We start from the raw sequence: 26208 nt of genomic DNA on the forward strand, positions 1-26208 counted from the left end.
CTAAGCAGAATTTTTCAGGTTGAATCGTCCGCAAACAGTTTTACAGGGAGGGGGATTCTCGGCGATGTTGAAACTGCCTGAAGGGAATTTGACGGAGGGGGTGCACTTTATGTTGGATGAAATTTCCACGGAGGAGTTTTCCGTGAGGGGCAGGGGTATATTTCATAGAGGGTGAGCCAGAAAAGTGCTAACAGATATAGCGTAAAGAGCATGGTATTGATGAGGGGGGCAACCCTTCATATACAGAATAAATCTGCCAACAAATTTCATTTTAATTTTTCATTTACGGTGAGCCAAATTTCATCTGCATTAGTTGAAAAACGTTCAGAAATTTCATAAAAAAAACTAGTTTTGTTACTGAAAGTAACGAGCGACATTAAAACAAAACGAACAGAAATTATCCCGTATATGAAAGGGGCTTTTCCCTCCTAAACGCCTCGCTCTTTACGCTAAGGTTTGACTCTTTGTCACACTTCTACTTTTTAAAACAGTAAAAACTTTAGCGTAAAGAGCGAGGCGTTGAGGAGGGGACAGTCCCTTTCAGATACGGAATAATTTTTTTTTGTTTTAAGTTTTAATCTCGCTCCTTACTTTCGGTAAAACAAACGTTTTTTTTTTGTTTTTTTTTGTTTTTTTTTGTTTTTTTTTTATATAAGAAGCCAGATATCGAATATACAAACTGATTCCAAGAGTTGAAAATCCTCTTGGGCACTTTTTGAGATTCATCGTAATTAACAAAAAGAGGTACTTCAAGGCGCTTGAAAATCAATCATCCCTTCGATTGAAATTTGGCAGGAAACCGCAACTTGTGAATAAGTAGATCAAGAAATTAATAACTTTTTTAAGCAGGAGCACATTTACATCTGGCGGTGCATGGCAGATTTACTTTTGAACTTTTGCACTTTTGAACACAACTTTTTTTACAATTGCACTTGGTCAGCTCCTTGCAGGCAGAAGACGCTTCTGGTAAATCACTCCAGTGGGGAACCAATTTCCTGCTTTAGTCTTGTTTCCATCCCCATTCTGAAGGATGGAGTTTAAGTGGATCACGTCTAAGCGACTGATTCAAGATTTTGGCTTGGAAAACAGCGTGTCAGATATAGTGAAGCGTTGCTGCTCTCGTTGAAGGAATTCGGTCCACCGATTTGCCTTGGATAAACAGGTTTTTGCGAGTCTCATTGATATCAGCATCGCAACTCGTGCACATTTAGAAGGACGACAGATCGTTCGAGCTCAACAATAACGTCCTTGTCAATGTCTTTGTCACATTTAGTTGTACTGTTCATCCGTGATGATATCTCAGGATAGATATGCCATAGATTCCAGCCTGTAGCACGTTCAACGTTCACAAATGAAGAAATGTATTGGCAATGGTTTACATTTGGAAGTCCCGAGCTTCGCAGCGGTGCAGTGTATCGGGATAAACTTACGGTCCGCACCAACTCCAAAGGACATCCACAATTTATCGACATTCAAATCGCAAAAAAAAAATCGACCCAGCAAAAAGAGAATATCCGTGTCTACCGACTGAACTATCAAAAGCTTGTACCCATTATCCCTGCCTACTTCGCGTGCAGGACAAGGCGTGTATCAGTCTCTTCACTCTTCATGTGTTCTGGGATTTATATTTCCAGTATAGATCATTCGGTCAGAACATCACACAAGTTCTTTCATTGTAGTAAATAAATAGCTCTCGATCTTCGGGTTGGCCGAACTTTTCCAACAAAATATGAGGAAGGAATTCAAAAGCTCTTGCTTAATCTCATCAAACGCAAGAAGTCTTTCCATTTTGACTTTTGGGGTATTCATGTTGTGAACGGAACCTAAGTTCTGATCCCTGTTCCAGATTTCAGGCTCTCTTCCATATACACGTCACAGTTGAGTTCAATTCTTTAGCATCGCATGAGCTGAGATAGACTTTAAGGATTGAACACGTCGACTGCGTAAACACCAAAAGTTTTGGCTTCACTGGAGGTCAACATATGCACGATGACTGCGCATTTCAAAATCCACAGCGAACTAAGCAGAGTTAAAATAGAGATAGGTAATTCTGAACATGTTTCTATGTCTTCAAGCAGTAGTGTAATGAAGTCAGATTTTGTGCTCATTTTACCCATTCAAGACTTTCTTGCTCTATCTAAACCCTTTTTTAAGATAAACAACGTTATACAACTTTTTGACCATGTTCATATCACCTAATATGTTGTCCCCCTTTCTAGGAATTTTCACTTCAGTTGAGGCCTCATCCACGACTTTAATTTACTGACTCTTATTTATCAGCAAATCGTCATTTGAAAAAGACAAGACATCTTGTGACGTTTGAACGACGTTCTTATGATCTAAGGATAAAAGTGATACGGCCACCTGGTTCTGCAGCATTTTTTACTCATTGCAAGACTTTCTTGGGCTATTCAAACCCCATTTGAGAATTCAAGACGTTATACGACGTTTTGACAACGTTCTAGCGAACGGATTTGTTGTCTCTAGTTCCAGGATTGTTCAGTGCGGTTGAAAGTATATGTCCACCAACTATCATGCTTTCTCGAAAAAAATGAACGATTCTTCCGATTTATAAACCTTAGCCGCGCAACAATGCAGGAAATGACTATTGTTGGCCATTATAGGTCTTCCTTCGCCAACATTCTTGTTTAACTGCATCTAAAAAAGATTATTATCAGTTTATTAGCTAGAGTTAGGATGGTGGAATCCCTAACCCAAATTTAATAGTTTTTTTTTTGTAGGCATCTGGCATTCAAACTCGAATGCATTCAGCTGAAATGATGGCTCCTGAATATGACCCAAGCAGAAATTACACATCAACGCAAATTCATACTTTTGCTGATCACTCTGCCCGTGCTTATGCCAGAACTCCTGAAGAATATACATATTATTATCAGTATTATTATCAGTACTATAACGGGAGTACGGCACATCAGGTACAACTTTGCTCTCTTTCTTCTCTTTTTTATCATTTTCGTCTTTCTTCTTCCCTTATACTTTCCTCTTTTCTACCCTTTCCTTTAGTTCTTTACCATTCTCTTCTTTAGTGAAGCCTCGCATAACTTCCGTGTCTTCATGATTTAGAGTAATATACAAAGCTTATTAATCATAGTTTTAAATGGATTACACGAATCTTTTGGGCTAACGCAACATAATTATGTAAGTTTCAGTATAGAATCCGCGGTCATTTTACCTGCAGGGGCAGAGATGGGATTGATGTCTGAAAATGCTACCGGAGATCTAACTATTAGAAACGTTATTGGTCTAAATGTATTAATTTTTCAAGCTTAATTAATACCAAGAGAACACCTTGGCTTATAGCATTAATATTTTTGTATGAATCATCATAATAGCTTTTATTGATTAGTCTTTATTTATTGAAGGATTTCTTAATCTTTCTCATTAATCCTATGCATATATCTTCCTTCCCCTCATATATATAAATATCAATAATCATAAATTTTGGATGCTATATTTTTAAACCGCACAAAATGGCCTTTCTGCTTAACTTTTGTGTTTTTAGCGTTTTTTATGGGACTTGGTATCTACCAAGTGACATATAGCGATCGTAAATTCTGTCGGTCTGTCTGTCCCGGTTTTGCTACTTTAGGCACTTCCAGGTAAGCTAGGACGATGAAATTTGGCAGGCGTATCAGGAACCAGACCAGATTAAATTAGACATTGTCGTTTCTCCGATTCGACCATCTGGGGGGGGGGGGGGGAGTGTTGGACGGTTAAATCGGAAAAACTAGAAAAAATTAGGTATTTTTAACTTACGAACAGGTGATGGGATCTTAATGAAATTTAATGTTTGGAAGGATATCGTGTCTCAGAGCTCTTATTTGAAATCTCGACCAGGTCCGGTGACATTGGGGGGGGGACCTAAAATCTTGGAAAACGCTTAGAGTGGAGGGATCGGGATGAAACTTGGTGGGAAAAATTATCACAAGTCCTAGATACGTTATTGACATAACCAGAACGGATCCGCTCTCTTTGGGGGAGTTGGGGGGGAGTTAATTCTGAAAAATTAGGAAAAATAGGTATTTTTAACTTACGAAGGAGTGATCGGATCTTAATTAAATTAGATATTTGGAAAGATATCGTGTTTTAGATCTCTTATTTTAAATCCCAACTGGATCTGGTGACATTGCGGGGAGCTGGGGGGGGGGCCTAAAATCTTGGGAAACGCTTAGAGTGGAGGGATCGGGACGAAACTTGGTGGGGAAAATAAGCACAAGTCCTAGATACGTGATTGACATAACTGGAACGGATTTGCTCTATTTTGGGGATTTGGGGGGGGGGGAATTCTGAAAAATTAAAAAATGAGGTATATTTAATTTACGAAGGAGTGATCGGATCTTAAGGGGGTGATTAAGTGAACTGATGGAACTCGAAAATCCCATGTTAAATTGAAAATTTATATTTAAAAAGTACTCAAGTATTCATTGGCGGAAGATGCCGCTTTTAATATCAGGCCATAGCTTCTTGAAGATGCTACAAAATGTTTGAAAGGATTTTGTTCTATTTCCTCTAATTGCTTAGAAATCTTAGAAAATGTCTAGGGATTTTTCACAAGTGTACTCTATGAAGGATATTGCTTTTGGAACAAAATTGGTACTATCATGTGCAGAAGACAATAACCTATAAGATGATTGGAACCATTTTTTGATGTATTTTCCTGTTTTCTAACAGTCCCCTAGAATATTTTCAGCTACCTGAAATTTTTACAAGTCGGTTGCCATAAAGAATCGTTTCAGATCGCCGATAATAACCCCTAGAGACGAAAATGACAAGCTGGAATAATCAGCTGCTTGTTAATAGTGTGAAATTTTCATAAATTATTTCAATGCAATGAAGAAACATAGAAATGAGAAATAGTCAGGAGCCTTCAGGAAAGTTATGCACACAAAGCCGAAATCATGGGGAAAATTAAATCAAAGCGAGGTATGGAACTGCGAAACTGCGAGAAATTTGGGGATAGGCTAGTGGATAAAGAACCGAAAAGAGTCTAAGGCGGACTATTGCATGGAAGTTGGAAAGAATGGACTGGTCAACCCCAAACGAGGCCACGACTACTTTTACCAAGTACAATCAGTCAGCTTGAATGTGCTCAGCTATATACTTGCTTTTTCATGATTTTTACCCAGAAAGACTTCTACATTGAAAAGATAGACCGCAATCCAGGCTTTTGGACCGAAAAGATTTTTCCCAAGCTGAAAGGATTCTTCATTGATGCTTTGATCCCAAAGTTCCACAGGGGGTTCCAATACAAGAGCCGTACTTATAAGATTAATCGTCTAGTACCGGTAACAGGAAAATTCATTTTCCTTACATTCTATCCTTCTTTGTAGTTACATACTTAATTGTATTGTCATTTGAAATAAAATACCTTTGTTTATATTGCTTGTCCTCCAACTTTATCAAACAGTTCGTAGTAACGAACTGTAGTAAAGAGCGACCCGGCTCAATAGTAACCGAAACTCTAAAAAATGGAATTTTGGTACCAATAGCTACATCAAAAGAATCGCATTTTAATGCTGATTTTAAATATATTAAATAAAAAAACAAGTTTTTTCAACTGAAAGTAAGGAGCGACATTAAAACTTAAAACGAACAGAAATTACTTCGTATATAAAAGGGGCTGCTTCTTCATCAACGCCCCGCTCTTTACGCTAAAGTTTGACTCTTTCTCCCAACTCTTCTTTTTAAAACAGTAAAAAACTTTAGCGTAAAGAGCGGGGCGTTGATGAGGAAGCAGCCCCTTTTATATACGAAGTAATTTGTGTCCGTTTTAAGTTTTAATGTCGCTCCTTACTTTCAGTTGAAAAAACTTGTTTTTTTATTTAATTTCTGAATGTTTTTGAATAAATGCATGTTTTGATTTTGGCTCTCCGCAGAGTAATAATTGAAACAAAATTTGATTTTTTTTTTTTTTTTTTTTTTTTTTGCTGAATGGCTTACTCATAATTTTGATCGAATGATTTTGGGAAAAAAGAGCGGGGGAGGAAGCCTAGTTGCCCTCCAATTTTTTGGTTAATAAGAAAAGGCAACTAGAAATTTAATTTATTACGAATGGTTTTATAAGTAAAAGATATACGTAACTTATAAACTAGCTTACGTGAAGAATTTTTTATTCTCATATTTTTATTACACATATGAGAGGGTTCACCCCGTCGTCAGTACCTCTCTCTTTACACTAAATCTTAAATTTTGGCCCAATTAATTAAGAATGACCCCTGAATCACAAAAGCCGTAGAATAAATAGTTGACATTACTAAAAATACTTTAGCGTAAAGAGCGAGGTATTAGGAGGAGGTGAGCCCCTCATATGGGTAATAATTTCTGTTCGTTTTAAGTTTTGATGCTGCTCCTTACTTCCAGCTGAAAAAAAACTTTTTCATATATATTTTTTCATTGTTTTTTTTTAATAATGTTAGTAAATCCTGCGCTCCCTTCATGGAAATTTTCTTCCCCCATGACCAAGTCCTCGATGGAAAGTTCCCCCAGTATATCCCCCTCTTTTCGACCCCTCTCCCCGACCAAAAAATTCTCCTGAAAACACCTGTACACTTCCCAATAACCATTACTATATGTAAGCACTGGTCAAAGTTTTTAACTTGTAACCCCTCCCACGGAGACTATGGAGGAGTAAGTCGTCTCCAAAGACAATGACCAATTTTGATCCGTTGACTTTGGGAAAATAATTAGCGTGGGAGGGGGCCTAGGTGCCCTCCAATTTTTTTCGTCGCTTAAAAAGGGCACTAGAACTTTTTATTTCCGTTTGAATGAGCCCTCTCGCAACATTCTAGGACAATTTGGTGGATACGATCACCCCTGGAAAAAAAAACAAAACAAAAAAAAAACAAATAAACACGCATCCGTGATCTGCCTAAAAGTCATAGAACACTACTGTAGAAATTTCAAGCTCCTATCTGCAAAATGTGGAATTTTGTATTTTTTGTCAGAAGGCAGATCACAGATGCGTGTTTATTTTTTTTTTTTTTTCAGGGGTGATCGTATCAACCCAGTGGCCCTAGAATGCTGCAAAAGGGCTCATTCTAACGGAAATGAAAAGTTCTAGTGCCTTTTTTAAGTGACCAAAATCTCGGAGGGCACCTAGGCCCCCGTCCCACGCTAATTATTTTTCCAAAGTAACCGGATCAAAATTCTGAGATAGCCATTTTATTCAGCGTAGTCGGAAATCCTTATAACTAAATCCTTATAAGTGTACAGACGTCTTCAGGGGTGTTTTCATTTGGTCTGGGGCAGGGTTGAGAAGAGAGGGATATGCTGGGGAAACTTTTCATGGAGGAAGAAAATTTCCATGAAGGGAGCGCAGGGTTTCCTACTATTATTAAAAAAAAAACAATGAAAAAATAAATATGACAAAGTTTTTTCAACTGAAAGTGAGGAGCAGCATTAAAACTTAAAAGGAACAGAAATTATTACGCATATGAGGGGCTCACCTCCTCCTAATACCTCGCTCTCTACGCTAAAGTATTTTTAGAATTTCAACTATTTATTCTACGGCTTTTGTAATTCAGGGGTCATTCTTAAGAAATCGGGACAAAATTTAAGCTCTAGTGTGAAGAGGGAGGTACTGTTGAGGGGGTGAGCCCCCCTCATATATGTAATAAAAATGTGAGAATACAGAAGTTCCTTACATAAGCTAATTTGTAAGTTACGTATGTCTTTAACTAGTAAAATTTATTTTTACTAATAATTTTACTAATAAAAAAATTCGTAAGAAATTAAAAGTTCTAGTTGCCTTTTCAGGTAACCAAATAATCGGAGAGCAACTATACCTCCTTCCTCGCTCCTATTTTTTTCTCAAAATCGTTTGGTCAAAACTATGAGAAACCCATTTAGCCAAAAAAATAAATACCCAAATTTCGTTTTAATTATTCATCTGTGGAGAGCATAAATCAAAACATGCATTGATTAAAAAACGTTAAGAAATTAAATTAAATAAAAACAAGTGTTTTTAACTGAAAGTAAGGAGTGACATTAAAACATAAAACGAACAGAAATTACTTCATATATGAAAGCGGCTGTCTCCTCATCAATGCCCCGGTCTTCACGCTAAAGTCTGACTCTTCCTCTTAACTCTATTTTTTAAAACAGTAAAAAACTTCAGCGTAAAGAGCGGGGCGTTCATGAGGAAGCAGTCCCTTTCATATACGAAGTAATTTCTGTTCGTCTTAAGTTTTAATGTCACTCCTTACTTTCAGTTTTATTTTTTTTTTAATTTAATTTGTAAGAAAACTTTGGTTTTCTAAGAATCCTCGAAGAAAGCTTTCAACTAAGTTCGCTGTTTAGTTTCGAATTAATGAAATGAGGTATTTTAAATAGCCTATCCCTAGGAAATAAAGTGGAAAAAACAATAAATTTTAAAATGCATTCTATGCATGCCGTCACAGTTGCATATACATGGGCATTTTGTACTTGAGAATGATAGTGCTCTTTTGCTCATTTTCTAATCTCCCTTGGTCGGTAACCAAGCTTTGCAAGACACTGTCAAATATATTATTATTTCTCGGCTGAAGCATCTCACCAAAGGAAGCTGTCAATCAAAACCTTTGACAAGACTTGATAATTGGTGCTATTTGAAGTTTTGACAATCGACGATCTCTAGAGAATTAAAAGACAGAAGGGTAACCTTACTTCAATTCTGAAGCTCGATGTTTTCAAGTTCACTTAATCACGGCCTTAATGAAATTTGATATTTGGAAGAATATCGTGTCTCAGAGCTCTTATTTTAAATTCCGACCGGATCTGGTGACATTGGGGGGAGTTGGTGGTGAACCTAAAATCTTGGAAAACACTTAGAGTGGAGGGATCGGGATGAAACTTGGTGGGAAAAATAAGCACAAGTCCTAGATACGTGATTGACATAACTGGAACGGATCTGCTCTCTTTGGGGGAGTTGGGGGGAGAGGTTAATTCTAAAAAATTAGAAAAAATGAGGTATTTTTAACTTACGAGAGTGATCGGATCTGAATGAAATTTCATATTTAGAAGGACCTCGAAACTCAGATCTCTTATTTTAAATTCCGACCGAATCCAATGTCATTAGGGGGGGGGGGGGTGATCTTGGAAAACGCTTAAAGCGGAGAGATCAGGATGAAACTCTGTGGGAAGAATAAGCACAAGTCCAAGATATGTGACAGAAATAACCGGATTGGATCCGCTCCTTTTGGTGGAGTTGAAGGGGGGGGGGAGTAATTCGGAAAATTAGAAAAAATGAGGTATTTGTAACTTACAAATACAAAGTAGAAACAATAGGGAAAATCTTTTCAAGACAGTGGAAATCAGTTCTGTGAATATTTCGTCCCTATGTCCAAGGGCTGTCTTCAGCACAATACGAGAACAAGAGAGAAAATATGTATATATAAATAAACTTACATTAAATTGTGTGAATTAAAACTAAATAATGTTATTTAAAAACTTTTTTTTTACTTTTTTAAAAACTGCCCTAGCATCCTTACTTCAACGAAGTTCAACCAGGACTGACAAAAAGAACTGTGTTCTTTTTCTACTATAAAAGTGATCCTTCTTAAAGGTTTTCCTTCTTGTTGGATGAAATTTGTGTTTTGTATAGTTTAATGTAAATGGTAAAAAGGAACCAATAAAGAAAAGAAGCAAAACGGAAACTTTTCGAGATAATGTCCGGTTTGGGATTAGTATCTAGAGAATGTGTTTTTAACTCCGAAGTCCAAATGTTGCTGGTGAACCATTGAAACACAACTAATGATTTTGCAATAAAAAATGCATCATCTCTCAGAGGTAAGCTACATCGATTCCATTCATATTATAAATATCCAGACGAAATAGCCTGTAAAAGCATAGTGGATAAAGTCGCGTCTGGAAACTTTCGGGCTGTTGTTTGACCCCGGCTGTTACAACATTAAATAGAATTTCGTAAATGATTTTTTGATCATGATTGATCAGTGATTGGAGTGGGAAATGGAGGACCAAGGATAAGTTCACGTAAGTTTTGGAATAAAATATCGTTAATTTTGTTTGGGGGGAGGGGTCGACTCAAGGAGGGCCAAGGTCAGCTTCCTTAAGCTTGGAATAAAATATTGTTAGTGTATTTATTGTTGTGTTTGGTGATGGGGGTTTAGGTCCTTTTAGGGCCAGGAATCAGCTGCCATAAGTTTGGAATAAAATATAGCTATTTTTTGGGGGGAGGGGGGTATTTGTTTCCATTAAAAAAAAATCAAAAATCTTTTTATATGCATTTTTGTTACGCTTTACAAGTTTGGAAGACTTTTTTCGGAGGGAGGAGGGTTAAACTTCGTACCTCCATGGCAACTGCCTCGTCATGGCAAATGTACCAAAATAATTATTATTATTTGAACTTGTTCAAGTTGGTTTCCTAAAAAAATATTTAATATTTGACAAAAAAAGATTCTTGTCGTTTTTAGTGCATTTTTTTTTAATCTTTGAAACTTTCAAATCTCACTTTTTTAAGTTTCCACAATATTCAATTAATAATAATTACCTCTTTGAAATAAATCAGTGTGAAGCGGTTGCAGGAAGAATTGAAATACAGGGTGTATGGAACTGAAGATTGGTGCATAAAAAAAATCATACGAGAAGGATTGCGATGTGAAATATAGGATATGTCTTTTTATTTCAAAGTGAAATCGAATTTTCATCGATTCTTCAAAACTAACAAATGCTATAGTCAAACTTTTTCAAGATGTATGAGTAAACTGATATTGAATAGTATATGAAAAAAATATGGCTGTAAATTTGATGGTTAATATTACAATCAAGTTGCTCAGAAGACAAATTGACAAGTCCACATAAAAACAAGTGTCTTTTAGAAAAAAAAGCCCCTCAACTTGTTTTCTTTGGTTCATAAGAATTAAAAAAAATCATGCCTCTTCAAAGGTAAAAGGGCGTATATACACTGTAAATCTCATTTGGGCTTAATGAAGCTTAAAAAGAAAAAAAAATGAATGGAGCAGTCTATAAAATAAGGTTCTAAATTACGTAGGTATTCGATCATTTTTTTTCTAGCATAAAGACTGAACATAACGACAACAGTGGAAGCTGTAGCTGGAATATTTGAAGGCCAAACTCAAAGAGTAAATTATCTACTAAAGTCATTTAATAGAAAAGGCGTCTATAAATTCTTGTTGATAGATTTGCATCGTAAGATTGAAAGATGCACGCCCCTCCAACTATAAAAGGGCGTATATACCACTAAAATTGTCTTTCAGGCTATTGAATTAAAACCAAGTTGTCATCAATCCATGGCTTATGGGGGGGGGGGGGGGGAAGGCCAATACAGTTGATAGTTTGAGTGCTAGGCACAGCTGGTTTAAGTTTCTTTCAGGAATGTTTAAAGTAAAATTTAGTTGCCATTATTCCATGGAATGGGGCGAAAAAGCCAAGACAGTTAATAGTCTGAGTGAGAGGCGCAGCTGGCATAAGCCTTTTTCATATATAAAAATGATGTCATTTTCCCTTGGCGATAGATAGTCTATCATCCATCCATCCATCTCGGGGCAGAACTAAGGAAGATAGTCATAGAACATTAAAAATGATCGAGATTTCTGGATGCACTTTCTGCATACCTATAATGCTACTTATCTTTAATACTTTATTCATTAAAAAAAACTGAACTGAAATTAAGGAACAACATTATAACTAAAAACGAACAGAAACTGTTACGTATATGAGGGAGGTTGCCCCCTCCTCATGAGCATGCAACGGTAACCGAATTACTCTGATTTAGGTCCCTTGATAATTTTGGATCGAAGGTAATAACACGGTAGATGCAGCACCCAGGACATGAAGAACATTTTCAGAATATAGACCAGAAGCTGAGGTGGATCAGTGAGGAGGTGGAGCGTAGGAAGAATGAACGAAATTGGCATAATAAAGCGGGATGTTGTGAAACAAAATAAGTATTTCCTATGTTTAACCCCACACTACTTAAACATATGTTACTAACCTCTGGCTAGAAGGTTAGAGATATAGATGATGACTGAAGCCACAGTAGGAACAGAGAATTTTGCGAAGTAACTTGGCCAGAGAGGGAAGGCCCTTTTTCTTAAAATTGAAACGTAACCACGGGAAAAAGGGAACGTCTAGTTAATAATTACCAGCTTCGATAAGAAATTAGCTGGAGGTTTCTCAATCATTAATTTTTGATCAAGGGGATATAGTGGATGAAGGAAGAGTTCAATGGCAAACAAAATATGTGGCAAGGATGGGGCGAAATTTTGCATTGTTTTTCACTACCAATAACTAGTCTTTTTGTGGAGTGTTATATTGAAGGCAATGGATCTTTGAGGCCTGGTCCTTAATACCGTTTTTTTTTCCATGCAGAATCACCAATCAGAGGTATCTACATCCGCTAGTGTCGCCATCCAACAAGCTCAAGCCCTTCAGTCTGCTTCTCAACTTACCCAAGAGCCAGCCATTAAGGCTCCACACTATATATCTAATGGGGTTCATGGTAAGTAGTTTTGCTCCTTTATTTGTCTGTTAGATTAGGAGCTCCAGAACATGTACATTAAATGACTAAAATTGTTAAGCAAAAGTTGATTTAAAGTATCGATTTTAGAAAAATCACGTAGGTGATTTTTCACTTTATTATGTCGGAGACACCGTTTCATAACCTTGAAAGTAAAATAAAGTTCGGAGCTTGGTGTCAAAATAACAAACATGTACGTTAGGATTTCTTTTTTTTTGGGGGGGGGGTGGATATAAAGCAACGAACACATGCAAAAACAAGGAATTGCTTCTAAATATATAAAACCTAATATGTAAAATCGGAAATACGTGAGGAGCTGTATATTGGCATAAAGCCCGCTCCCGCTTTCCGTATTTGGCTGAGCATTGAGGTTGTTCCAACTGTCGAGTAAGTCGAATAGTTGTGGATTGTTTGCGCCCATATGTTTTTTTTTTTTTTTTTTTTTTGTGCACATAAGTAATGTCTTATATTATTTTTCATTGTTGCCATAAAAGTAAAAAAAAAAAAAAAAGGTGAGTACCTTTTTCAGTTAAAGTTTAGTTAGGACATTGTTGTGGTTTATAGTTTCCCGGTTCCTAAAATGTCTTCGCTTCACGATCTGGATTTTCCGTTTATATTGTATAATTATAAAATGAAAAGTAAATTCTCGAAATCTGTTCCGACAGTTTTGCTTTGAGCAAACGTATCGTGAAAGAACGGTAAAATTTTCGTCAGAATTTGAGTAGTGAAAATCTGTGGTAAGTAATTGCACTAAAAATTTTAAAATTAGTTATTGCTAAAATTCTTTTTGATCATTTAAGGAAAATGCTATCCGAAAAAAAATCGTTAGAACAGATGTCAAGCTGGCTATACTAAACCATACGAAGTGAAAAATCCGAAAATTTGCTAAAAAAAAATTTACTTACTTTTTATTTTGCCTTTTTTTAAGATGGAAAAATTCACAATACTTCTTGAAAATTAATATATGACTTTTTTTTAGTGCGAGTTTTACTTTTGTATATTCTTTTCTGCATTCGTTTTAGGTCCGAAAAAAATTATCAGACGTCAGGCATAGAAGAGAAAAAAACCTTTGCCTCTACTCTTTTGTGAGGACAGGAGAAAAAAATAGTCTGCTCCTTTCCCCAAACACGAAAGTATAAGTCCCCTTACCCTCAACGCCCTCTCCCCTCCCCTCCATAAAAATAGAAAGTTTTATCTTTCGAAACTGTATTACTCGACTTTCAAGGCAATAAAAATAAAATTATTAGTGATCGAAAATCAGCTGACTGATTATATAAGTTCAGTATGATATAAACACTTCAGCTAATTACTTCATGTCATTGTTTTCAAACTATTGATTTGCTTCAAGTAATTGGGTTATTTCGAATTCTATGGGCTGATATTTGTAGGTAAACTGAAATCGCTCCTGCTAATAGTAGCCGGAATTCTAAAAACAATTCAAATTTTGATAAAAACCTACATCAAAAGAATCGGTTTTTATGCTGATTTCGAATATATAAAATTTGTTGAGTTTAAAATTATGAGGCTGAGAAAATTTTCCGTGTATTGGAATAAAGGAGACCCCCCCCCCAGTAGGAGAGAGGGATCATGATGAAATGAAAACTAAGTCATCAAATTTAGCATATCAGAGATCCCAGTCGAGGTGTCAAGCCCATGTCTTAAAAAAAGAACCACATCTCAGAGTGCGGACGTGTGTTTGTTCGTTTGTTTTTGTTTGTTCGTTTTTTTCCTGGCATGATCTTATCAAAGTAGTGATCCTTGAATATTGAGAGAAGGCTCATTCAAACAAACATATTAAATTCTAGTACCCTTTTTAAGAAGCAACAGAGATCACTCCGCAGTAAAATGTCGTTTTCAGCCAACAACAATTTTGGCCAACAGGGCTAGTATGCAATTGAGTGAAAGCTGTGGAATAGACAATCGATTTAAAGCTATTGAAAAGCTGTATATTCAGCTTCCATTTGTTTGGAAGTTTTGTTTGTTATTGTTTGGTAAATGACGACTTATACTTATTGACGACATGACTGCCTGTCCATGGATTATTCTTTATGGTTGATTGTGTGTGGCTATGCTGTTTGACCTATGTGATTGTATGGATGAGTAGGGTTGAGGCCTCATTCAAGTGCTGGTCTATATTAATCACTAATTTAGGAAAACAGTCTTCCTTTTCTCCTTCTGTCTCTCTTTTTTTTTTTTTTTTTTTTTTTTTTTTTTTTTTTTTTTTTTTTTTTTTTTTGTGCTGTTGCATTGGTGATTTCTCTTTTCATGATATATATATATATATATATATATATATATATATATATATATATATATATATATATATATATATACTAGCTGTATATGTACTAGCCGCCTAACACCTAGTTAGTGGGGGCGCTTCGCGCCCCCCAAGCCCCCCCCGCGCGCGTAAGTCGTTACGCGCCATTGTAGTTGTGTCCCTGTGTCCCACCTGTGAATATAGATAGATATATATATGTTTTTAACTACGTAAAACTTGCGAATATACAACATTCTTCGATGTCCCATTGTCTGTGCATATAAATAGATTGTCAGGTTTACCGACTCTTGAACATGCAACATAAAATTGTCCATGGGAAAAACAGTCCGTATTCAGATCTATACCTCATTATTCTAATGATTGCCCATGAGCTTTGTTGATGGTGATTGCTAATCGAACATTCCCTGTGTCCCCGTCGTCATTTATATATCCCCCTGTGCCCCCGGCGTCTCCGTTGTAGTTGTGTCCCGGTCGTCATTTATATTCCCAGTATCCCGGTCGTCATTTATATTCCCAGTATCCCGGTCGTCATTTGTGTCCCAGTGTCCCAGTCTGCAATTTCTCTTTGAGCGTCCCGGTCGTCATTTATATTCCCTGTGTCCCGGTGTCCCGGTCGTCATTTGTGTCATCTTTGAGTGTCCCGGTCGTCATTTATTTGTCCCGGTCGTTATTTGTGTCCCAGTGTCCCAGTCTGTAATTTCTCTTTGAGTGTCCCGGTCTTCATTTATATTCCCTGTGTCCCAGTTATTAGTTTTCTTTTTCTCCTTTATTTTTCATTTTTTTCCTTTTTTTAGTTTTTTTTTTTCTTTTTCAGTTTTTAGTTTTTTTTTGTAGTTTTTACCTTTTTTAGTTTTTTTTTCTTTTTTAGTTTTTAGTTTTTAACCTTTTTTTTTAGTTTTTTTTTTGTTTTTCAGCTTTCTTAGTTTTTTTAGTATTTGCTTTTTAGTTTTTTTTTGTAGTTTTTACCTTTTTTAGTTTTTTTTCTTCTTTTTTATTAATGCTAAAGCCAAGGTTCGAACCTGGAACCTCTCGGACCTAGAACCTGGAACATAACGCTTTACCAACTCAGCTACTTCGGCTTGAATACATTCGTTTTTGAATTGGTATATGATGACTAACTTCATGACGACATACAGCTCAATCCTTATAATGACGTCGGTCGACAGACAGACAAACAACTTATTTTTATATATATAGAAGATAGATTGACATCATACATCTACTCCCGTAGATATATAATATCTACGCTCTTTATCTCTTAAAAGGGCATTAGAATTTTCAATTTTGTATTGGAAATTGGAAAATTCCATGTGACAAAGTATATGGCCCTCACGAAATACACGTATATTAAAATCTGAGCTCTTTGAATAAAAAAATCGGCCTAGCTGTTGGCTCTAGCCTCTGGGCATTGTTGTTAGTATGTATGTTTTTGATAGATCAACCCATGTGCAATTTCTTCCTATTTCAATATATATCCATCACTTCGACTGTGATGTGGAAACAAAATGACTGTATATATGGAAATTTTTTGTTTTATGACATAATCGTTTTTAAAAGAAACTATTAATTGCAAAAGTATTGTGACTTGGTATTGGGTAATTAAGAATACAAACCACATTTATATTTGCCTCTTTAATAATCATTTTAGCATTTTAGTTTGATCAGGTACAATTATTAACAATTATATTTCGGAATTTGCACGGAGCCTTCCAAAAAATTGGAATGAATTCACCGGACTTGCAGCACGCCAATATTTTACAAACTCAGGATAATCGTATGATATCCCATGACACTGATATTATTCCTGTAATTCAGAACGTTATATCAACTGTAAATCTTGGATGCCAATTGGACTTAAAAAAGATTGGACTTCAAGCCCGGAACGCCGAATATAATCCCAAACGGTGTTCCCCTGCTATTATGAGGATAAGAGAGCCTAGAACCACAGCCTTGATCTTCAATAGTGGAAAAATGGTCTGCTACGGATCAAAGTCAGAAGAAGATTCGCGATTAGCTGTAAGAAAATACGTTAGAATTCTCCAAAAGCTTGGCTTCAATGCTCTATTCTTAGATTTCAAAATTACAAATATACTTGCCTCCTATGATGTGAAGTTTCCGATACGTTTAGAATCCCTAATCTTAACTCATGCACAGTTTAGCTCTTATGAACCTGAGCTTTTCCCCGGATTGGTATATAAAATGGTCAAACCCAGGGTTGTCCTTCTAGTTTTTGTTAATGGAAAAATCGTCCTCTCCGGTGCCAAAATTAGACAAGATATTTACGATGCTTTTGGGAATATTTATCCTGTTTTAAAAGGTATTAAGAAATAATTGTATTTGTGTATTTTTATTTACTTACATGTTTTTGTATGGTTTATATCTTTTCATATTTTCGGTACAGTCGAGTAGTCAGTCTTTCTTGAAAACTTCAAGTAAAATTTTCTTTAACATTTCGGATTCGTTCATCATCTAATATAGTTTCGCATGATGTCATAGATACCAAAAAAACTCCCTTTCTAGCTTTTCTTCGGTAATTGTATTTCTGCTCTAATTACGTTGTTACATAATTTAGTAACAACCAGGCATGTTCCAATGCACACACCCTCGGAAATGTCTGAATTGCGTATAACATAATTATCTTATTACTCTTTAGTTTCATAGGATGACAAATCAGCAATTTCGTTTGAATTAAGAGATTCTAGCCTAAATCCAATTTCTTGTTCCTTTTTATTCTTCGCAGAAATATGCCTTTTATTTCACTTTTGATTCGTTGTTATACTTTCTCCTAATCACATAGATCGTTTCGCTTCAGTTTCGTTCATCATTGTCTCTGACATTTTATTATGCTTTTTTCTTTACTTTCGGATTTTCGTCTAACCGCAGGTTACGTTGTGTAAAATTATTGTTTGCAATTCAAAGTGATTATTGTTGTTGCTTATACGTAACGAGGATTTTAAGGAAATTTTTGCTATTGTTATTTATTGCTTTCATTCGTTGCGATGTTCAATTTCGGTTGTCTTCTAACCGAAGTTTTTTCTTTATGATTCGTCGGGATGCTTGTCGTTGCATGCCATCTAACCTCATATTTCTTGGTTTTTCATTGCCATTCATCATTTAGCTGTTCGAATTGATCTTGTGACACCAGATTGCTCATTTGTAGCGATGTGAGTTCGAGCTTTTTAAGGTCCTCCTCGTGCCGTCGTTTAAACGAAAAATTCATTTTTTCCGAACGAACTTTTTCCAACTTATAACCTATCTAGATTGTTTTTTCTGGCCAAAAACCCTCAGGGTGGGGGCGCTTCGTGCTCCACAAGCCCCCCGCGCGTAAGTCGTTACGCGCAATTGTAGTTGTGTCCGTGCCCCACCTGTGAATATAGATAGATATATATATGTTTTTAACTACGTTAAACTTGCGAATATACAACATTCTTCGCTGTCCCATTGCCTGTGCATATAAATAGATTGTCAGGTTTACCGACTCTTGAACATGCAACATATAATTGTCCATGGGGAAAACAATCCGTATTCAGATCTATACCTCATTATTCTAATGATTGCCCTTGAGCTTTGTTGATGATGATTGCTAATCGAACATTCCCTGTGTCCCCGTCGTCATTTATATATCTCTCCTGTGCACCCCGGCGTCCCCGTTGTAGTTGTGTCCCTGTGTCCCCGTCGTCATTTATATTCCCTGTGTCCCGGTTGTCATTTGTGTCCCAGTGTCCCAGTCTGTAATTTCTCTTTGAGTGTCCCGGTCGTCATTTATATTCCCGGTGTCCCGGTCTGTAATTTCTCTTTGAGTGTCCCGGTCGTCATTTATATTCAATGTGTCCCGGTCGTCATTTGTGTCCCGGTGTCCCGGTCTGTAGTGTCTAATCGAATATTCCCTGTGTCCCCGTCGTCATTTATATATCCCCCATGTGCCCCTCCGGCGTCCTCCCCGTTGTAGTAGTATCCCTCTGTCTCGGTCGTCATTTATATTCCCTGTGTCCCGGTCGTCATTTGTGTCCCGGTGTCTCGGTCTGTAATTTCTCTTTGAGTGCCCCGGTCGTCATTTATATTCCCTGTGTCCCGCTTGTCATTTGTGTCCCGGTGTCCCGGTCTGTAATTTCTCTTTGAGTGTCCCGGTCGTCATTTATATTCCTTGTGTCCCGATGTCCCGGTCTGTAACATACGACAATAGATCAATTGTGTTGTAACTTTGTTCACGATCCCATTCTACACATGTAGAAATAGAAGTAGTACGATTAGGTGAAGGCATTCCCAAATGCTTGAGAAGTTTGTTTGCAATAGATAAGCACAAATCTTCAATCATAACTAAAGTGCAGTTATAAATTTCTGTTGTAAAGTCCAAGGTCATATCTGACCTTTCTAGCCGTATTCGGTGGAGTATATTCTCGGCCATTTGCGATTTATATTTCTCCCATAGCTCTGTAGGATATGAAGGAGAGCAATTTTTGCCGGAAGACACGGGCCGTAATCTATATAGAAATCTATCTATATAAAAATAAGTTGTTTGTCTGTCTGTCGACTGACGTCATGTTTGTGTGTCGACTGACGTCATTATAAGGATTGAGCTGTATGTCGTCATGAAGTTGTTTGTCGTCTGACGTCATGTTTGTCGACTAACGAAACTACAGACCGGGACACCGGGACACAAATGACGTTTTATGTCTGTTATAACGTAATAGAGGCAACAATCTTGACAGGGCCTTTTGAGGGTGAGGCTTTTCTTATTCCACGCATTCTCATGATTCCAATGGATCTGCCTTTTCAACCTAAAAGATTGCAATTCCCAATTTGATTAGCATATTTAGTTTTCAGTCCAGAACCACTAAAGCTATTATGTAAATATCAAAAATATTTATGTTGTCTGAGCAATAATTTTTAGTTTTTATTTCAAAATAGAAAATTACCTGACAATTTTAGAATTATATCTATCTATATATATAAAAATAAGTTGTCTGTCTGTGGATCAGGTGACGTCATGTTTCTGTGTCGACTGGCGTCATGAAGTTAGTTGTCGTGATTTTTGCTATGACGGTGACGTCATTAAAGATATTTAAGACATGTATGTTCACGTAGAAATCTATTAATGTTTAAGTTTAAAGTGACTGATGAACTTACAATGGCAAAAGCCGATGAAGATGCTCAAAGAGTCTATGCCAAAAAACTTGCTGCTGATAGAGAAAGTCAGAAAAGAAAGCGTGCCGAGGAATCAAAAGAACAGCAAGGAAACAGGCGTGAGGCTAAAGAACGCAAAACCGCGCAGTTAGATGAAGATCCACCTGGACAGCGAGAGTGAAAACATATCAAAACTGAAAATGATAGCGATGATGATTGGGTTTGGGATCTTGACTTGGATAAGGTCATCAATGCCTACCAGATTTTAGTTAAAAAAAAACAAAGGTTCGGCGATATGTATTTCATAGTGAAGCTGAAAAATAAAGAAGAAAAAGAAAATTGAAAAAAGAAAAAATGTAAAAAACTAAAAAATACTAAAAAGAAAAAACACTCAAAGAGAAATTACAGACCGGGACACAAATGACGACCGGGACAGAGGGAATATAAATAACGACCGGGACACTCAAGGAGAAATTACAGACTGGGATACCGGGACACAAATGACGACCGGGACACAGGCAATATAAATGACGACCAGGACAACAATGGCAACACCCGAGGAAGCTGCTCAAAACGAATGTATTCACGCCGAAGTAGGTGAGTTGGTAAAGCGTTATGTTTCAGGTTCTAGGTCCGAGAGGCTCCAGGTTTGAACCTTGGCTTTAGCATTAATACAAAAGAAGAAAAAAACTAAAAAAGGTATGTAAAAAACTAAAAAATACTAAAAAGAAAAAACACTCAAAGAGAAATTACAGACCGGGACACAAATGACGACCGGGACAGAGGGAATATAAATAACGACCGGGACACTCAAGGAGAAATTACAGACTGGGATACCGGGACACAAATGACGACCGGGACACAGGCAATATAAATGACGACCAGGACACAGGTATTTAAGAATATCGTTCAAAGACAAATTTTTAATTGTAAGAAGACCGTTGAAAGAGAAATTTCTAATTGTAAAATGACTGAAGAACCTACAATGGCAACACCCGAGGAAGCTGCTCAAAACGAATTTATTCACGCCGAAGTAGCTGAGTTGGTAAAGCGTTATGTTTCAGGTTCTAGGTCCGAGAGGCTCCAGGTTTGAACCTTGGCTTTAGCATTAATACAAAAGAAGAAAAAAACTAAAAAAGGTAAAAACTACAAAAAAACTAAAAAGAAAATATATATATATATATATTTATATATATCATCTTTTCCACAAAAATAATAATTTAGTGCTTCTGCTTAAAAACAGCAATCGAATTGATGCCTCCTGATACGCAACTATCAACAAAGTGGCAATCGTTGTGGTCGGTGATCAGTTCTTACCTCGAGATAATATTCTTTATAGGCGAAACAATCAGTTGACAAGAATTGCTTAAACTCATCGATGCTACGATGCCCTACAATATCCTGACAAATATAAATGACGCCCGGGACACTCAAATAGAAATCACAGATTGGGACACCGGGACACAAATGACGACGGGGACACAGGGAATATAAATGACGACCCGGACACAGGGACACAACTACAACGGGGAAGCCGGGGGGCACAGGGGGATATATAAATGACGACGGCAACAAAGGAAATGGTCGATTAGCAATCACCATCAACAAAGCTCAAGGGTAATCAATAGAATCATGAGGTATAGATCTGAATACGGATTGTTTTCCCATGGACCATTATGCGTTGCATGTTCAAGAGTCGGTAAACCTGACAATCTATTTATATGCACAGACGATGGGACAGCAAAGAATGTTGTATATTCGCAAGTTTTACGTAGTTAAAAACATATATATATATATATATATATATATATATATATATATATATATATATATATATATATATATATATATATATATATATATATATATATATATATATATATATATATATATATATATATATATATATATGTATATATATATATTCACAGGTGGGACATAGGGACACAACTACAATGGCGCGTAACTAATATGGCGCGTGACGACTTACGCGCGTGGGGGGGGGGCTTGGGGGGCGCGAAGCGCCCCCACCAACTAGGTGTTGGGGTGGCGCGAAGCGCCACCCCAACAGCTAGTATATATATATATATATATATATATATATATATATATATATATATATATATATATATATATATATATATATATATATATATATATACATATACATAGAGTCGTTTTCGAGAAACAATACCTAAATAAACAACTACATATACAATTGCTCGCTTAAATACGCCAAATTAGCCCTTTATCCAAATCATTGTTATAGAAGAGTTAAAATATAATATAAAAAGTGCTGGTTGAGGGGGTGGTAGCCCCTTTGTATTTAGAGTAACCCATGAAGTTGTGTGAAGAATGAACAGAAATGAAATAAAAGGAAAAATTTTTCCAAAGGAAAATAAATATTTATATTAAAACTTAAAACAAATAGAAGATATTCTATGGTTGAGGGATTGCTCCCCCTCAATGTCCTGCTTTTTGTACTGAAGTTTGATTTATTACTCTAATTGTTCAAAAATGAATGTTCTCACATGAAGAACATGGGAATGAGATAAAAATTATTTCTCACAATGCCTCATGGTTGAAAGGACTTATTGATGCGTATTTGGTTTTAATATTTCATTTCAACTGTTATGAGACGCAATCGGTAATTAAAGCAAGTGCAAATACGAACTGGCTACATTTTGAAAAACAAACACACAAAATAAGCTCTTTGTCTAGAAGCATCATCCGCAAAAATTAGACTTTAATAATAAGAGTAAGATCTAAAATTGTATTAGCTCTCCTTGTAAAGTGGATGGCTTGCTGGATTTGAAATTCTTTTTCCGAAAGGTCGAGGGTTTGATTCCTGGCGTTGCCAGTTATTTGGCTTGGGACAGGGGTTAGTAGTGTGACTCTGTAAGCTCAGCCAGAGTCAACCCAGCTCTAAATGAGTACCTGGAGGAATCTGGGGAATTAAACAGGAAGAGTGTGCTAAAGCACAGGATGGCTGGCCTCCATTATACTTCCTGGCTAAAGGGTCTGGAGACTGAGATCAGCAACGCCGGTTCAGATTTTAAGAAGTCTAGTGCCGCGTCCTCTACTCTTTTTTTAGCCCTCTTCATGATTCTAGGGTCATTCTGGGTACAGCATTAGAATCGAACAAGAACTAAACTTAAAACAATTGTTTCTTTCAAATGAAAGTAACTAGCAACAAATACATAGAAATTACTCTTTACATAATAGTGGGTGCCCCTCTCGTTCTTTGTGCTTAACTTTTTATGTAAAATTATTTATAAGTGCCACGGGTATAGTTATTCGGTAATTGTAAATGTTTTATCTGTATTGTATCAGATTAACGACGCTTCTTGACTACTCAGGTCCCTGCGTCGGCCCTGCAGTGCATTACTGCAGCATGATTTGATCTCTGGGCCCCGTGTTACCAAGCTAAGGTCAAACCCACTGCGCCACTACAGGGTAATGTTTTATCTGCTGAATGGCATGGAACACATTTGAACTGAAAGCGTTATTATTTTAAACCAAATATGCATCAACAAACTCTCCCAATGCATTTTAGAAGATACGGTCACTCCTATCCTAATCGCTCTTGCTTTCGAGCATTTGTACCTTTCTCGAAGAGTGGAGGGTTGTGGAGGTGTAGGCAGCCGCCCTCATATATGGAACATTTTTGTTCTTTCAAATAATTTCTGTTCCTAAAAATTGTCTGATTTAGTGCGGCACTACCATATAACAGACGGTTTGTCATACGAATTTAAATTGTTTAGTTGTATAGACTTTGTCTAAAAAATTTAGTAAAATGTCTTACTTAACTATCCCTCGATTTTACCCCAGTTTTAAGACCCGAGGGTTTGTATACATTTTTGATTTCATAATATTTTTTAGTACCGCCAGATCCAAACAGATTTCAGTATGAAGAATCATCTGGATTTTATTACGATCCAGTAACCGGGTTGTATTACCATTCGGACTCACAATATTACTATGACGACCAAAAACAGGAATATTTGTATTGGGATGCAGTAGCTAGTAAATATGTTACTGTTAAAGAAAATCAGCCGGAAAAACAAGAAGAAACGAAAGCTGAAAAGAAGGAGAAAGATGAAAAATTAATGACTGCAAAGAAAATTCAAAAGGTACTTTTTCTATTCTCTTATTTGTTTACGTCCATATTGCGTCTTAACTAGCCGTAACCACGATTGCAACCGTGATTATTCGAGACATTATTTCCCCAGGTCGGTTCAGTCCATGAAATAAATAATGAAAAAAATTCAAGGGGGATCTTCCGTACAAGCTCAACTTCTATACAAAATCAACAGCCAAGAAAAAAAGTCTATTTTTATAAACAGAAATAGCGAAGTTTTCAAGGAAGATTTTTGCTAGAAGGGGGGCAGGACTCTGAATTTATATTTGACCCTCTTTTTTCCTTGCCATTTTGATATAAGGCAGCTTTTCAGAAAAGATACCATTTTGCCTCCCCTGTCCCTCTTAAGAAACGAAAACAAAGGTCAAGAACTAGGCCTATTTTGATGCCTGTATTCACCCCGTATATTACTATGACGACCAAGAACAAGAATATTTATACTGGGACGCAGTAGCTAGTAAATATAAAATCGGCAAAAAGAAAATCAGCCGGAAAAGCAAGAAAAAAAGAAAGCGGAAAAGAAGGAGAAAGATGAAAATTTTTCCCGTTACTAAAATTGTCATAGATTTACGTAGTTCGAAGATACGAGTAAAGAAAATATAGGTTTAATATTTCTATATATACGTTATGGAATATACCATATGTATGCTACATATAAAGGTTTAATATTTCCAAATATAGGTTTAATATTTTAATATTTAATCGGTATAATATATGTTTAAAATTTAATATTTAATGTTTCTAGCTGCAAGGGCCAAAGATCCGAGCGAGTAGAGGCAAAAACAAAAGCCTGCAAACCAGTTTGCAATCAAAAGGGCCCCCAAAGCAAGTCTTTTTGGTCTATTTAATGAAATTTGTGCTATTCAGTTTCAATTGTTTTAACATAGTTTTTACTTCATTTTTTGCTGTTTTTACGGGCTGTGCTTTTCCCCGGAATAGAATCTTAGGAGCATGGTTGTTCGTGGTTGTGTTTCTGATTAATCTGTATTAGATTAATTGGAGGAAATTGTATTTCAAATGTTTTATTAATTTTAGGATATGGAGAAGTGGGCCAAAAGACAACGAAAAGAAGCAGCTAGACAAAGCACTACTGCAACAGTTCAAGCCCCACCTACTGAAACTGAGATCAGAAAGCAAGCAAGCACTGCGGACATTGCCTTCTCAGTTATTGAAAGGAAAGAAATGAGCTCAGTAGCAGATGTTATGAGAGTTTATGCTTTGAAACAAGAAGAAGAAAATAAGAAAGAAGTTCCTGTTTTGAGCGATGAAGAGCCAACATTTGTTGATCCACACACAGACTATGTCAAAAAAGTTTGCTTGCTTTGTAAGAGGCAATTCCCTACTCTGGATGTTCTTCAAAAGTAAGTTTTGTCTTTTGATATAAGTTTTTTGATTTCAAGTTTTGTCTTTGTCTTATGTCATTTTTATACAATTCTAATTAGGGCTTATGTCAGGTTTGCCTCTCACTCAATCGGACTCTCTGTCTTGGCTTTTTCTACAATTAGCCATCGCTTGTTGCCCACAACTACTTGATTTTAATTCTGTCTTTGTTCTTAATTTTATTTTGACTATATGTCGTGATTTTTTCTACAATTAGCCATGGCTTGATGCCCACAATTGCTTGATTTTAATTCTGTCTTTGGTTTTAATTCTATTTTGGCTATCTGTTGTGGCTTTTTCTACAATTAGCCATGGCTTGATGCCCACAACCACTTGATTTTAATTCAAAATCAACGGACTGAAATCAAGCAGTTGTGGGCATAGCTAATTGTAATTAAATTAAATTTGGCATAAAGAATGCCAAGACAGATAGTCCGATTGAGTGAGAGGCAAATCTGGGCTAAGCCCTTATTAGGATTGTATAAAAATGATGTTAGATCATTTGTTAACAGATAAGTCTATCTATTATCCGTCCATGCGTCATTCCTAGGGCAGAAGAACTAAGGTAGCATAGAACCTATAGTTTTCCAAGTTTTTGGTTAAATGACACAGGTTCATTTTGCTTTGTTCTCTTGCTTCATTGCACTTAAAAAACTTTAAAAAATCTCAGTTTTCTCAGCGCTAAATTCCAGCCCCAATTTCGAATATTCACTCTCGAGTATGCTGAAGTTTTCTTCGATACGCTGTAATGACCTGCTAAGATTAAGGGTATCATCCACATAAACA

At 36.4% G+C, this 26208-nt stretch overlaps 2 protein-coding genes across 2 annotated transcripts in view; both read left to right on the forward strand.

Moving 5' to 3' along the window:
• LOC136039370 (RNA-binding protein 5-like) overlaps positions 1-26208 on the forward strand; it is a 145128-nt gene that overhangs the window by 29882 nt on the left and 89038 nt on the right. Inside the window, exons 10-13 of the mRNA XM_065723046.1 lie at positions 2742-2936; positions 12349-12478; positions 23784-24034; positions 25078-25403. Coding sequence (XP_065579118.1) covers positions 2742-2936; positions 12349-12478; positions 23784-24034; positions 25078-25403 — 902 coding nt within the window. The remainder of the gene's footprint in view (positions 1-2741; positions 2937-12348; positions 12479-23783; positions 24035-25077; positions 25404-26208) is intronic.
• On the forward strand, positions 15633-21721 carry LOC136039371 (TATA-box-binding protein-like). The gene has a single exon (XM_065723047.1). The coding sequence runs from the start codon at positions 16500-16502 to the stop codon at positions 17106-17108; it is 609 nt and encodes a 202-aa protein (XP_065579119.1). The 5' UTR covers positions 15633-16499; the 3' UTR covers positions 17109-21721.

The sequence above is a fragment of the Artemia franciscana genome, chromosome 19, assembly GCF_032884065.1.
Source record: "Artemia franciscana chromosome 19, ASM3288406v1, whole genome shotgun sequence".
Classification (NCBI taxonomy): Eukaryota; Metazoa; Arthropoda; class Branchiopoda; order Anostraca; family Artemiidae; genus Artemia; species Artemia franciscana.